Raw genomic sequence first — 15,891 nt, 5'->3', positions numbered from 1 at the left:
TTCCAGCCCTAATGAGCAACCTTCATCATTTCATTTTCCCCCCTGGACTTTAGCTTTTTGTTGAATAAATTCCATCAAGTCTTTTGAAGCCGTACACGTGTGTTGAGCAAACAGCAACTTCCTGCCACTGTCATACATTTGGTGGTTCAGAAAAGCCTTTTTTTTTCCAGAGGTGCCTGCTAAATCAGTTGACCTGACTGCGATTAACCTGACGGAACTAGTGAATGGCATGTTAAATACGGCTTTTAAAGGTAATTTTCCTTTGGTGCCGCAAATGGAAACGAAAGGCCATGTGGCTTCTCAGTTCCATGCTGAATGAAATAAAGAACAAAAGATGATAGGGTCAAAAAAGAACATCAGATGTGCAATATGTACTATATACCTAGTAAATAATACAGATGGTATTTGGAATAAAGTATCTTTTTGGTATGGGTAGCTGAAATACCAAATCATTGAAATACCAAACCTCCTGAAACAGCAAACCGGTTCTGCCTGTATTAAGAGAAAAACTTAGAACTGTGTGTGTGTGTGTGTGTGTGTGCGCGTGTGTGTGTCTTGAGGAAGATCTCTTTATTTACTATACTTCCATTTTATTCCTTCCCATCCTTCATCTGTTTTTGTTGTTTGGTTTTGTTTTATATCATTTCCTTTTTCTTTCTATTCTGTAATTTTTGTCCTGGGTTATTGCTGTTGTTCTTTTTTTGGTGATTTAATTTTGTTTCTCTAGAATTGCAAGTGGTGATTTTTAAAAATTATTTTTGTGAGATTGCCATCAAAAGAGATTCAAATACCTGTCAGCTGCCTCTGGTGTTTGTATAGCGCTGTGGGCTGCAAGCACCTTTGAGTGTGCTTGAAATATATTCATGGCCCTGTTAGATCAGACCCGGTAGGTTTCTAGCCTATATCCTGGTACGTTAATAGCAATGTATCTTTGCAGGTACCAAAAAATTCTTCTCTCTGCTAAGCATTACATCTTACAGCTCATTTGCCTTCCACAAAGTTTCAGTCCTCATCTATAACAGTAGGTACCATCTCATCTTACTTTATGCCCCCGTGCATTTTCTTAGAATACACAGGCGAGTCCAGCCAGATTTCAGTCTTCACTGTCTCTATTTGCAGTTTCCAACCTGAAAATTGTTGACCCCAGCAAGTTCCCTATGAGGTATTGCTATTGTTTAAACAACATGACAAACGACTTAACAGGTGAGTGTAAATGCACGGATTACATTTGAGTGAGTTTCAGCCAAACTGTTTCCATTTGAGCTGCAGATTGTGGGTTGCTGTCCCGCAACCTTTGCTCACAGAAGTACCATAGTCTCACTGAAATCAATTCTTGGTACCTAGGGTGAGTGGCTGTTATGAAGCAATGGAGAGACAGAGTGGGCTGACTGGGGGTATTACACAGGAAGTGCATTGATGCCACAAGAAGTCCATGATGCCATGGGGCCATTGCTATTCTACTATTTGCTTCTGGTGGCACCATGTTCAAGACACGTTCCAAACTCTCCAGAAGGCTGGTGTGTGCCTTGAGGAGCTCCTCCCAGAAACAGGAGGAGCTACAAAGACATGTTAGGGGCAGAAGAAGAGAGAAATAATTAAAGATGATGGATTGTGCAGGCAATCCTGTGTTTCTGCACTTTCTCTCACTGATTTCCTCAAACCAAGTTACACGGTTGCACTGTAATGTGTGGAAAGGCTGCTCAACTGATCTTACAGAGCAGGCTCTGTGTCTTCACTGTGGCCAGAAGGAATAACTGCAGTATGTGCAGGTACAAATGAACTAGCTTTAATCTATATAGTGCAATGTGGGTGAGAATACCAGTTACGATATCATGATGAAGGTCTCAGCACCTGGCAATATCAGCCTGCCAGCAATCCAATCTACCTCCTGGCTAGTTAGCCAATATGGACTCCACCCCACTGCTTTTACCGTAGGTGGTGCCTGAGCTAGCTAAATGAATAGTGTTTTGGGTAGGGCTAGACAATCAGGACTCATAGTAGAGATAATATCTTTTATTAGACCAACAAGATTTTTTGCAAAACAAATTTTTTATTTGCAAGCTTTTGGGCACAAACACCCTTCATCAGGCATCGGAGAAAAGATTGTCAGTCTTCTCCTGGGTAGGGTTACATGTTCAGCATTCACACTTTTGACTGCCCTGCAGATACATCCCTTATGTTACTTTGCCTTCAGTGTAGCAGGCCAGGAAAGACTATATATAGCTAAAGTGCCACTGGAACGCCCAAAATAAGATTTAACCAGAGAATATTGCCCTCTATGAAATAGTTACCCACCAAGGATTATGCTTCTTAATAGATCTACCAATAAGGGTGTGGGTCTCAGCTCAGCAATGTGTTTAAGCCTGCTCTTACTCCTATACCTAGGTAGCAAAATACTTAACACATTCTTCATTTTAAACACATTGGGTACATCTATACAAGATGCTTTAGTGTGCATTAGACTAATCTACACCATCTACAAGTGTGCAGCAATTACTGCACAGTACATTAGTTTAACACACTGTTTTTTAGTACCTGTAGGTACAGGTACTAGAAATTGGTATATTAAGCAAATGCACTGAAGCGCATGTGTAGACGTTGACCCGGAGCAAATTGCTCCCCACCAGAGTGGACAGCGGGGGGGTATAGCGGGTGGGGAAACCTGCCCAGCTTGGCTGGCTCAGAGCCATGTAGAGATTAGGATGGGTCCTAGTCTTCATGTGGCTGGGAGGCAGCTGCCCAGCAGCTGGGACAGCTCTCCCCTGTCCCAGGGAGATCAGGACCAGTCCCATACCCCCTGCCAGCCTGGAGCTGGCACCTGAGGAAGCCTGGATCCTGGCTGCTACAGAGGGGCAGAGCAAATTTGCTCCCAAAGGGTGTACATTCAGATGCATGCACGGCTGCAGTTTAATGCGCCTGAATTTTCTATGCAGAAAATTCAGGAGAATTAATTGCACATGTAGATGCGCCCACTGTCATATACCATCAAAGCAAAAGGCAAAGCATGTGGCTAAAAAAATTAAGCACACACATAAGATGCTTTGCTGAATGTGTGCCTTGGACTATAAACCTGCTCTGGTTTGTTTCCTAGATTTTACAGCCTTACTCGTTGACATTATTGGGAACTCTACCAGTTACCTCACAGAAATTTTCAAATCGACTTCCATCCTCTCAGGTTTGCATGTCTTCTTCTCTCCTTATACCATTCACTGCTGGTGCACAAGACAGGCACATTATAATCACCACTGGGACACAGGCATTGAAAAGCCTCATATCCGTACTCCTTCTTCAGCACTCCCAAAATAAGGGATGCAACTATAAAAATCTTGTACTTCAAGTATTTTTGAAAAATATTTTAATATTTATTTGATCAGTCAATTAATTATTGTCAGACAGAGTTGTCTTTTTGTAAACATACTCATTAAAGGCCAGATTAGGATTCTTATAGTCTGGCTAAGTGAAATATTTCACAAATAGGCCTAAGAGCCAACTTCATGAGCAGCCATCAGTGGGACCAGGTAGCATGCCTGAGTGTATGTAGAGGTATAAAATATTTAGTTCTGTGACAGACCTGCTGAGTGATTATGGTCAAGTTTCTCTCTCCCCCTTCTCTATCCCTCAGTTTTTCCATCTGTGAAATGGAGATAACAATACTGTTCTACCTAGTGGAGTACCATGGGCCAGATAGAAAACAGGACTTAAGTGGACTTTGGGAATTTAGCTCTGAAACTGTGACTGCCAAAGCTACACTTAGCATAAACTCATAGGCAGTTCTGCCTTCTGGATGTGCTCAATAATGTCCCAATCTCAGTAGTTTAATGCTAGCTCTCATCTCAGGCCTCTTTGGATCCAGGAGTGAGGAAGAGATTGCGGTGCTGTCACATGCCTTTTTTATATTTAGTAATTAGTGCACTTACCTATTGTATGAAAGACTTGGGCTCAACCTCTTCTCAGCCTGAGAGTTTTCAAACCCAAATCTCCACGTCCCAGGAAAGGGCCCATGGGCACAGAAGGTGAGCAAGCAAAACGGTACCTTGCTTTATGGCCTAGTACATAGGGTACTTTGCTTGGGAGGGGAGTGCCCTGTGTTTTGATGCCTGCTCCCAGAACTGGTTGCGCATTTTCCATTGTGCATCCACTGGATAAAAGCCAGAAATGATCCAGGGAGTAAGGAGCAGTACCCCAGAGCCCATCTCTCAGGTGAGTGCTCTAACCACTAGCCTGCAGAGTCGTGCCTTTTGCTTACAGCCGTATGTGCCTGTTAGGTTTAGTCAGTGCTCTCAGCTCCTTAAAAGACTCCAATATAGTGAAAGCTGATGATAAAGCATTTGTGTTACATTTGTTTGCCTTTCAGTGAGTCAGAGCAACAATTCAGACTGTATCTATATCTGTGTGATGACAGGCCAAACAGGTAAATGTACAAATTACACCTCCAGAGCATATCATCCTTCACATCCACCGAGCTGACTCCTACAAAGCGCGACTGCGTTAATCCTGCCTTGTTATTTTTGAGCATTTGTCTTCCCAGGCAGGAATCTGTCTGACTTCTGGGAAATGATAGAGAAGTCTCCTGTTATTAATTACACGTTTTCCAGTAATGCGTCTGCTGACCTGGGTAAGTGCGTCTTGAAGGAATAAATGAAAGGAAAAAAAAATGTTGCCCAGATACCAATTGTAATGAATGAAGTCATTTACCTGTCTGTGTTTATTACCACCTGGTAACTGCAGAAACAGGGTAAGCATACACTGGATCACTGACATGTGATCCATTGAATCTTAAGAAAGATTCAATCTCTACTGAATGCAGATTTTTCATTGATTTCATAAAGGGTCTGGCCTCTGTCCTGATCTGAAGTGTATTTAATGGAAGATCAGTGAGAATCTTCCATTAAATGAACCAGGTGCTAACCAGAAGCAGAACTCTTTGATTTCCTTCCAAGCTGTAGATGCCAAGGCATCTCATTGAATTTGACTCGGCAGCACTACTTTGATCAGGAATTTGCTCCCAGGAAGCACAAATAATTAGAAACTGAGGGGGGGGGGGAGGAGGGGAACTGATTAGACGAACAGCTGATGCATTCCTGCTGGACTTTGATCCAAAGTGGTTCTTATAAGATTGAGATCAGGAGTTGGTGACCTGGGAAAGAAAGCTGGTGGGGAATCAGAACAGTGGTAAATTAAATCATAGTGGCAAATTATCCCATAAGCAAATTAACTAGAGTTTACTGAATTGAAGCAATGTCAAATGGTCAAGTGGCTGTATGACACCTTGATACCATGTCTGGAGTCAGACGAGGAACATTTTTTCTTGTGCATACCATGTAACTCTCTCTGATAGTGGATGTAGTCATGACTCTATGAGCCGGGTCTTCTTTAGATATTTGTAAGGCCTTGGAGGTGGATGAGAAGTGAAGGAACTAGGCCTTGGGATCCTTTCTGAGAGCATCTCATGGTGATCCTGTCAGTAACAATCTCTCCTTATGAAGATAAGTAGATGTTATTTTGGGTTTAGTGCATCTGTGAAATTTGGAAGAGATCTGTTTTCATGTTATAGATAGGCATCTGAGCAGGTAAATCTAAGTGAATCCCCCTCTACCTCTCAAAATTAATACTGATTTAAAAATATGGGTGCCTATACACATGCTGTGACGTGTTCTGATTAGGACACGTCAGAGTAGACTTGATTAATTGAGTGCTGCAGCATCTCATGTATTCAGCATCCCACATTTCAAAATGGCAGTGGAGTCCAGCAAGCTTTAGTTAAAGTGCCCCTGCCACCATTTTGGAGTGCAGGATGCTGAATACACGAGAAGCTGTGGGCATTTTAATTAGAGTGTGTCCAGAAGTGGGGCAGCTCCTGCCCAGCCTCGGGCTGTGTAGGGAAGCAGAGAGCTCCTGTGATGAGCTGGGACCTGAGCAGTGCTGGGACAGGGGGCAGGGCAGAGAGCTACCCCATCCCCAGCACTCAGCTCCTGGATCATGGGGGTAGCCAGGAGCTGAAAAGCACCAGAATCAGGGGCTTTCTCCATCCCCTGTGGCCCCCTAGCAGCTAACTGAGAGCAAATTTGTATCTCTAGCAGTAGATACTGCACAGTAGCCCATGTGTAGACAGTGACTGGGAACAAATTTGCTCCCAGTCAGCATCTACACAAGTGCTACTGTGCAGTATCTATTGTATGTGCAGGTAATAGCTAACAGCACAGTAGACTAATTTACTGCACAGTAAATGGTGTGCACGTGTAGTTGCTGATGCTTTATTGCACAGTCGATTAGTCTACTGCAGGGGTGGGCAAAAGACAGCCTGCAGGCTGGATCTGGCCCATCAGGGGCCCCTAAAAATTTTAGAAAATTAATATTTATCTGACCCTGGCTCCTGTCAAAGATGACAAAAGCCAAGGGCAGGGGGAGCTACAGCAGGCTCCTGCAGCAGCAGGGCCCACTCAGCCCAGCCCCTCCCTGCACTGCCAGCCCCCAGCTGGAAGCCTCTGGCTAGCAAGGGCTTCTGGCCTGGTGCCATGGGGCTGTTCAAGCCTGCACCAGCATGGGAAATTCAGGTAAGAAAGGGGGGAGGGGAGGGGAGGCAGGGGAGGACTGTGGGGATCTCCCCAGTCCTCAGAGCTGGTCCAGCTCCTGCCACAGTTCAGCCATGCAGCTGGGAGCCAACAGGTGGGCAGGAAAGTAGTGGCAGGGTCAGGGGGCAGTGGAAGTGAGTGGTGTGAGGAAGCACAGGGACTGTGCACCCAACTGGACTGAGCAACAGCAGCAGGGAACGAACTGGTGCTCAGAGTGGGTAAAAAGTGCCCCCCACCTCCCCGTGGCTGGTGCTTCCTGCTGCAGCCACTCGCAGCCCATGTGGGGCTGTTCTGCCTCTCCGCCTCATCACCTCTGGTCTGTGGGGCAGTGGTGGTAATGGAGAGCAGGCACAGGCAGCCCTGCACAGGCCCTGAGTGGCTGCAGCACAGGGTGCTGGCCACAAGCTGGGGGGGAGCGGCTGCTTTTCTCCCATGTTGCACACCAGTTCGTTGCCCACCACCACTTCTAATCTGGGCCTTGCGTCAGCTCTGGGCTTAGCTGTTTGGGCTGAGCAGCAGCAGCAGCTGGGCAGAAACTGCTGCTCAGCACAGAGGAAAGGAGTCCCTCTGCTCGCCGCCGCTGGGCAGTGTTTGCTGTGGCTGCCCACCCAGCGCCCACACTGTGCGAGGCTGTGGTGCAGCTGCCTACCTGTTGGCTGCTTCACCGCTGCCTCTGTGCTGCCCTGAGGCTGCGCCACATGGCCAATGCTACCACACTTTTCCCCCCACTCTGAGCACCAGTTCACTCTCCGCTACTGCTGCTCAGTCCAGACAGGTGAGCGTGGGGCATGTGGGGTCGGGGCTGTGTGCTGGCCCCTGCCTGTACCGCAGGGCTGGGGCAGGGGCACTGGGAGTGAGCAGGTGCATGGAAGCCAATCCCAGCTGGCAGGGGCTCTATGGACCTGGGCCAGCCCCCTGCTCTTCCTGCTGGTGCAGCCCACCTCCACAGATCCCTGCCAACCCACACCCTGTGCTCCTACTGCCCCAGTCTGGGCCCCACCAGCGCTGGCCCTGGGACACTGGTGCAGGCCCATGCTTCTGCTGACTTTCACTTCCCCCTCCCACCGCTTTCCTACATGGCTCCCATACCCACATCCATACCCACACACATACATCCCCACAAACCCCCATATGCAATCACATCAGCATATACAGCACAAATGCACATAAATCAGGGCAAAAATATATTTTTAAATTAAATTAAAATATATTATTATGGGTGTTTGATTTTTCCCCCCCCTAAGATGGCAAACCCTCTTCCCCAAAGGAGTACTTCCAGGGGCAAAAGGAGGGACTTCCGGTGACAAAAGACAGAAGTTAGGCGTGGGACTTCTGGTCCCAGTATGGCAACCAGGGGGGTTGGGCACCTGTCAAGGGGCGGGGCTACCCATGCGGCCCTCAACAGCTTGCCAAAACTCGGTAAGTGACCTTCTGCCCAAAATAATTGCCTGTCCCCCGTCTATTGCATAGTACAATGTGTCACGTAGACACATCCCTTAAATACCAAAAGCAAAGACTAGTTCCACCTTTGATTTATAGGTGCAACTACACAAGCTTCCAGCAGTAATAAACTATTACAACTATTCACATAAGGGATAAGAACACTAGAGAGGTACTGGACATTTTGGGGCAGTATGCTCCCCAGCCTTCACAGCAAAGTGGAGCTAAACCTGATCTATTGACCCTATGCTGCTCTTGTTGACTTGGTTTACTTCCTGGAGTGTGACAGGTACTAGACATGCAGTCAATGGGAGTTTTACCTGGCAGGTTAACATTCAAAGCACATGGATAAAGAATGCTTGGAATTGTATTTTTCCTGTTCAAAACCCAAACCCATGCATATATCTTCTAGTATGGTTTCTTTTTATAAGAAAAAATGATGGTTGCATTTTTTTTTATGTGAGCAACAGATCTAAATCTGTTTGTTTCTTAATCTTGACCAGGCCATGAATACAACTAACTCTAACTTTTCATAACTTTTAGATATAGACTCCATTCTCCCCAGTTTAATGACCTTACAAGACACTGGCAAGACCATGGATGAACCTGCAGAAGAGATGTGGACATTTAAAAGTGCGCAAGTATCCTAGAGCTAATTAATGCATGTCACTGGCAGACTAATTGAAATGCGGGGATTTAGTGCTTTGCTGCATGCGCACTATGTTCGTGCAGCAGTTCAAGATGTGTAGTGGAAGAGAGTCTTGCCTTAAAGAGACAAATATGTAAATTGGAGAAAAAATATAGCTCCATCTAATAATGCACTCAATCACTGGGGCTTAGAAGGTCCCTGGAAGTTGGCACATGGTCCAGGGGTTTTTTTTAATATCATAATTTTTGGCAGAAGAAATGTCTTAAGGCATGTACTTGAGAAAATACAATAGTCTGGCACATGACAGAATGGAAAATGTTCAAAACACACTCAGAAGCCCTCATTTTGTTTCCTGTTTTTCCTATCTTTGGCATCTATTTGACCCCATCATATCCGAGTGCTCATGTGTTGTTGTCCCCTAGAGTGAAACATTTTCATCCTTCTGACTGTTTTGCTACTCAGTCATATTTCTGTCAAATTATAGAACAAAGTCCGGTCAGCGGACACAACCCACCTTATCCCTTATGATTCTCTAGCTACAAGGATGCCTGAGTGGGCACATACTGTTCCTTTGAAAGGAGATGAAATCCTACCCACAAAATTTCCCACATGGCCAAAGACTGCTGGTTTGAAAGGATCCAGATTTCCATCCTTGCAAATGCTGTCGTGGGCACAGCTGGATGTCTCCAAAGGACATGGCACTGTAGGACAGTATCTGACTCCTGGGAGAAGCTATCCTATGTCATCTCAAATGCAGCCAACACCAAGTGAGTACAGGCCAGAGGTTCAGATCATGCTCTTTAATGATTAGGGACCTGTAGATATAAATAATCCAGGTGATTCACTCATGTTAAATCCAGGTGATTCACTCATTAATTAAATTAAACTCACTCATGTTAAGTGGGTCGGAAGGGACCCACTGAGGTCCCTTCCAACCCTAGAATCGATGACTCTATCACTTGTCTCATTAATCTGGATAAACATCTTTATAATCGCTGTTTTTCTAGCATCGGGAGGACCTTCACCAGCATCCCCTACCTCTGCAGAACAAAAGCAAGGCATGCCAAAACCTCAGCCATACTCTAGTGAGTAGATAATGATGGTGATGATGATGCTGTTATTGTGGGGGAGCTACACAAATAATGGAGACTATCCTAAAGGTGTTTATCCAGCCAGGGCACCTGCTCCAGTCTCCTACTTTCTTCACACACCCCTAAACACCGAGCTATTGTGACCCCCTTTCTGCTGTTCTCCATTTCTAATGCCCAAGCTTTCTGCCTCAGCATCATCACCCACTTCTTCATCCTACCCCCATCCACTCCTGAATACAGTATTTTGTGGGTCTACAAATACCTCTGGACTTGTCAACTAGGGATAACAACACACACATTTATTTTCACCCTTCAGTTGCACTGCTATTGCCCCTTCCTCCCCCCTGCCCTTTCTCCATCTCCTATGTTTTGAATGCTATCTAATCTGACAACATATTTTAGGGAAGGGACCTGTCCTTTTTATCTGCCTGCAAAGCACCTACCAGGTTCTTGGCAGGGTGCAGATAAATAATTAACATAAATTATACTAAAATGGGCTTGTTTCTGTCCCCATAGCTGGAATATGGACAGAGTCAGCACCTCTAGAAATAACCACAGCGACTGCAGGAAGAGAGTCAGGTAAAAGTATTTCTTATTCAAGAGTGTGGTTGCTTTGAGGCACCTAGTGCAAAATGCTGACCGACACATTTATGATATAGGAATTAATTGAGTTGAGGGTGTATGCGTGTGCATGAGCAAGTGATCTCTTGAGATCAGCACATATATTAATGCGTGTATGCGAACATACCTCTGTATTTTTATGTGGGCTCTGATCTCAACAGATCAGCTTTCATGAACCTCCAATGCATTTCTATTAAAAGGCATGTTATACTCTCTTCATCCCCTTTACAAACAGATTTCCTTTCACCCGTACTATCTACCCCTGTCTACAAGCCTGAAGTGTTCCCCAAACTGCATACAGCTTCCAGTAAGTACCTGAACCTTTTGCAGGCAAAATATATAGTATAACCTCAAAGATTATGTGCTTTGTATGTTTCATATCTTTGCACACTTAAGTATATGAAGGGGACAATCATATTAGTTCATAAGCCAGACAAAGAAGTCCAATGTAAAAAAGATATTGCTAGCACTGTCATACGTGTTGTATGTTTTAGTTTAATAAGGGATAATTTCAGAAAGAATCTGAAAATTGCCTTTAGTCAAAAAGAATATATCATATTTTACATATACTTTTAGTAAAAATAAACTTATTAGTCAACCCCTGATATTGTAAATATTTCATAAAATCTATGGAGAGAATATCAAGACTGATTACCAGTCTCATCATAAACTTTAGGATGTGACTAGGCTTCTTTAGCAATGAAGGAGGTCCATGTCATTTTGAGAAGAGCTCAGCTCTCACATGGGCACTATTCAAGTGGCCATATATTCAGAAGATCTCACTATGTTCAACACAGGCTGGGTGTGTAGGTCTGGCCATAGGAGTCATAACAGGATGCTAAGTGCTTTTGAAAATCTGGGGCCATTTGGGTGCCAGAAAGGGACTCATTTTAAAAGTCTTCTCATTTTCATTGCCGAGCGATTGAAAATCTGGGCCCAATCCTCATTAACCCAAATTTACAAATTAGAAGAAGGCAGAAGGCAGGGCAGGGTGACCCTTAAAGGCTGGTTCAGAGAAGCATGAGCTTTCATAAGCAACATCCTACTTCATCAGCTGCTAAGTAGACTCAGTATGGATCTCAGTAGCAAGTTGTGACTGTCCCAAAGCGAAACCTCAGTTTGCCACGCTGGTGAACTGAAGCCTGAGATATAATTCAGGGAGCAGCCAGAAACTTGTTTATGGAAACAGCAGGCTGTCAGTAATACAGGAAATCTAAACTGATGGTTGCCAATGTTTGGCTTAGTGTAGAAACAAACATTGTTCAAAGTGTGGACATCCGTATACATCGTATTAAATGCTTATATGGGAAGACACTACAGTGGTAGTGTGAGCACTGAAGTAGAAAAGAAAAAGCAACTGTGGGCCATATGTTGCCATTACACATTAAGCATACTTCTGGTCGGCTTCAGTAACAGATCGGTATAAAGGCACATCTCTCAAAATACCAACCTGAACTCATAATAATCCTAAAGGCACAAGTCACTTCAGTTAACATCCAGCTCCACTGCAGAAAGCTCATTCTTCAGGCGCCGCTCTACCTCTGCCTCCCACCGTGTGTGTCTGGAGTCAAACGTTTCCCAAGTTCCAAGATGCTTTTGGATCCAGGGTTTAATGAGGCCCATCTTAGAGACAGACCCAAGTTGTGAACCTTACATCTGGACCTTTGCTTACTTGAAGTTCATGGCGGGGGGGGGGGAGAGGGGGGGAAAGTGCATTGTATGCCAACCCTGCCAGCCAGAGCCCTCCCGAACCCCTCATGTCACTATAGCGTGCTCCTTCACCGCAGAAAGAGCCAGGTCCTTCAGTCAGTCCAGCTGCCTCGCGCTGCTGAGCCGGTGACCTCATAAACTCTTGTGTTTTTTATCCTTGTCTGTATTGTAAACTAGCCATACAAGAAATGTAAAACAATGAAAATGAGATTAAGAAAACAAGTTTTAATAGTAATAATACAATAAAATGAACACCAGATCTTGAAGCTTTGTACTCAGTTGCAGGGTATGTGTGGGTTTGTCCCCTTTGGTTCCACATTTAGACCCCAAAATATATAGTTAGTGGGTGTGTTTAGCCGTGTACTTTAATGCGCATTAGCCTATTTTAATGAGCATGAAAGCTCATGAAAGTTCCTATGCTCTTTAGCTAATGTGCATTAAAACAGGCGAAAGCATATGTTTCTAGTAGCTCACAATGGAGGCACTAGATTTAATGAGCATTACCTAAAGCACATTAATTAACATGTAGACATGCCCAGTAAGTCCGACTTGAGTCTCCTAGCTGAGTTAAACCATATGGAAGCTGAGAGTAATCAGCCTGAAGGTGATTTTCTCAACAAAAGTTATGAGCGGCCAAGCTGAAAGGTCACTGAGATTTGGTTTGGGTAATGGCACAAGAATTTAAATAGCGTTTAACTTTAGCAAAGGTGGCACCTCCTGCAGTGAAATGCATTCTCTTTGGTTTGGTTTGGTTTGGCTTGGTGTAGGCAGGGATTCAATTACGTGGGGCGTGAGCCCACCCCTGCCCCATAAGAGACGAGGGGTCCCCATAAGACATCAGAACCCCACCATGGGCTGCTCAGCCCCCGGCCCGCCCCATGCCTTTCTAAGCAAGCCTGAGTCAAAGTGTAATGCAAGCCCTGTGTGTACATAAATGATTACTTCCCTAGCTATAACCTGGAATAAAAGTAATAATCTTTTATTTAACTTTGTATGTTTATTTAAAAGGATTAATCTGCTACTAACGGCAATCAGAATCGGAGATCCCAATGTTACAGGCAGCTTTAAAATCTGAGCCTCAGTCGAACTTTTTTCTTTCCCATACAAAGCACCTTTCTGTGAGCTAACATTGAGCTGAGTCCTTTCATGATACCTGATTCTTGCACCTTGACTTTCAGCCTGAAGCCTCCCCAAAGGGCTCACTCCACCCTCGCCCTGACCTAGGACCTGCTGCAGGACAGATCCCCTCCCTGCTCGTGCCGTCAGCCCGGTCCTGGGGTGAGGGGGAAGGGAGGCAGGTGCTCTCAGCTGTGCTTCATAGATTTGGGACTCCTTTTTTTTCATATGCCCCATTTTCTGCCTATTTCAAGTCAAACACCTCAAAATATTGTACATGATTCATACTAATGCAACTTCGTTCATGCTGATCATCTGCCCATCAGGCAATACAGCTGTCAGGCTGCAGACCAGCAGGAGATCTACCTCTCCTCCCCACCTCCATCTCCCGCTTCCTCGAACCAGCTGGGCGCCTGCCCACCCTCCAGCCCCCTCTGGTACTGTGCCTTCCTTTCCTTTCTATGCTTTCTGGTGTTGCTAGTACTCGTTATGACCCGCACATCCCCCAATCATTCCTGACTCCTTCACCCTCCACGGTGCTATCTCCTCTCTCCCTGAACTGTATTAGCTAAAAGCCGGGAGGGACAGTGTGAGCATTTAATTATTTCACTTCATTCACCCTGAACAGTGCACAGTCTATTGTTAACTGTTCCCCCAAGAAATAAAGCACACTTTCAATTGGGGTGTCTGCTAATTCGCAGTGATCGGAGTCCCCTAATGAAGATTTGCACTCCTGAAGCTGCGTCTCCCTGCCCTGCTTTAGTCCATATCTGTCTCTGCTTTTCAGTCACCAGCTCCTGAGCCAGGAGCTACGGGAGCCTTCTCTGTGACTCTGCTCCAAGGTGTCTGTTCCCCTTTGGACAATGGTGCCTGTCAATAAAGGATCACAATTGGATCCCCAGTTGTCCTCGCTCTTAAACTTCACCTCTGTTTTGATTCCCTGGTGGTGGTTGGATAGGCAGCTAGTTCTCCCTAGCCCTTGAAGTTTAGTCCTCATTGGAAGGGCAGAACTTCCCCTGCCCTAATCTGCAGGAAATAGCAGCATCCCCCTTCCCCATAGCCAATCTCCAGCACTTCCTCCAGCTTATAAGCATGGTTCCTTAGTGGGTTCCAGATGTCATCATCCAGGGGCACAGCCTGATCTTTGGTGTGTTTAACTTGACCGAATGCCCCTTGAAATAACAGAATTTTGGAAGTATTGTGAAGTAAAAGCCACTGAATGAGGTTGGTGCAGAAGCCTGTGTGAGGTGCCCTGCTAATTCGCTCTATTTTCTTGTAAGAACAGCAAGGGAGAACAGCTTTGCGAACACAGCAAATACTGTCCCTCCCTTTGTGTGGTCCGTGCTCATGCTGTGTCAGGATGCTGCTTGTGCTGCTGCAGATTGTGCATCCCCTGAAGACCTCGGGGGGGCAAGACCTACTGACAAAAACTGAGCTAAATTAGCTCAATTTAATACCTACAGGGCACATCTACACATGCAATTAATGCAACTGAATAAACTACAGTGCAATTTGCATCAGAGTAAACTAATCCAGACATCACTGTCTACATGTCAGTTTAACTGCAGTAATTTACTTTGCCATCGGATAGTATTTGCGTCTGATGGGACTATCTGACAGCTCAGTAAATTAGATTACTCCAGCCTAATTGCTGCACCTCTGTAGACAGTGACACTCTACTGCACAGCAAATTAGTCTGCTGGTCAGTAAAGCTCATGTGTAGACAGAACCACAGAGAACCTCCTTGTGCTTGTGATAATGGTATAAGCCTACCTCCCATGTCATATCCCCTAGGCCTTACACAAGATCCCAATTTTCCCAGCTCTTCTTTAGCACAGCTCAGCCCATGTTACTGAGCAAAACACTTTGCCTAAATGAAACTGTGTGTTATATTCCATGGACATCTTGGCCTGTCCTGTATGTTGTGCCTGTTAGCCATCCTAAAGCATTTTTGACCAGCATGGCACCATCTTGTGCTCAGTGTGCCTGTCCCCATTACTTCCTTTTCTGAGAGCACTGCGCTTCTTGTACTGTTATCTTATTATTCTACGCTCTCCAGTTTATTTGGACCCATGGGCCAGGAGCCTCACCTCCAGCAGCAGGGTGCTGGCTTCTCAGTGCAGTTGCTGGCCTGCCGTGCTGGTGCAGCTCCAGATCCCAGGAGGTGAATCCCCATCCCTCCCATCCCATGTCTGCTGCAGCTGGTTTGAGTTGCCAGCCGTGACAGAAGACCTCAAATTTGGCAGGAGGTAAGAGGGTGGGGAGGGGGTGAACAGACAGCCAAGTTTGCCCCCCGGGTCCTGGAGCCACGTCAACACAGCAGCTCCTGCAGCAATGCAGGCCACAACTGAACCCTTTGCTGGCTGCATGCAACTCATGGGCCACCCCTTGGACAGGCCTATTCTAAACCAGCTGGTACCAGCCCTAACAATTAACCATGTGATGAATCTGTACTGCTGTTCTCCACTGTAAGCGTGAGTAAGCAGTTCTTGCTATCAATCAGGCCTACAGTTGTCAATGCTTCAGGAAAGCCTGAGGCGTCTACTAATCCGTGCTTGTACAACCCCAAGCTCCCGTATGGTCCGCAGGAACTAAGCACGTCTATCTCACTTAGTTGATGCGAGGATGCAATGAGTTCATGCTCAGCACCTTGGACTGATGTCAAAGGACAGGTCTTGATGAGGATCTTGCC

The 15,891-nt window shown here is 45.6% G+C and overlaps 1 protein-coding gene across 1 annotated transcript in view; it reads left to right on the top strand.

Annotated features, from left to right (window-relative positions):
• Positions 1-214: 214 nt before the first annotated feature.
• The window catches only part of HHLA1 (HHLA1 neighbor of OC90), a 30,174-nt gene continuing 14,497 nt past the window's right edge, over positions 215-15,891 (top strand). The window contains exons 1-9 of the mRNA XM_090037717.1: positions 215-251; positions 938-1,021; positions 1,120-1,203; positions 3,092-3,175; positions 4,355-4,411; positions 4,529-4,615; positions 8,556-8,645; positions 10,269-10,331; positions 10,609-10,680. Coding sequence (XP_089893843.1) covers positions 230-251; positions 938-1,021; positions 1,120-1,203; positions 3,092-3,175; positions 4,355-4,411; positions 4,529-4,615; positions 8,556-8,645; positions 10,269-10,331; positions 10,609-10,680 — 643 coding nt within the window. The 5' untranslated portion in view covers positions 215-229. The remainder of the gene's footprint in view (positions 252-937; positions 1,022-1,119; positions 1,204-3,091; positions 3,176-4,354; positions 4,412-4,528; positions 4,616-8,555; positions 8,646-10,268; positions 10,332-10,608; positions 10,681-15,891) is intronic.

The sequence above is a fragment of the Crocodylus siamensis genome, chromosome 3 (assembly GCF_052110815.1).
Source record: "Crocodylus siamensis isolate JL-2025a chromosome 3, ASM5211081v1, whole genome shotgun sequence".
Classification (NCBI taxonomy): domain Eukaryota; kingdom Metazoa; phylum Chordata; order Crocodylia; family Crocodylidae; genus Crocodylus; species Crocodylus siamensis.
This window is presented reverse-complemented; position numbering and strand designations above follow the sequence as displayed.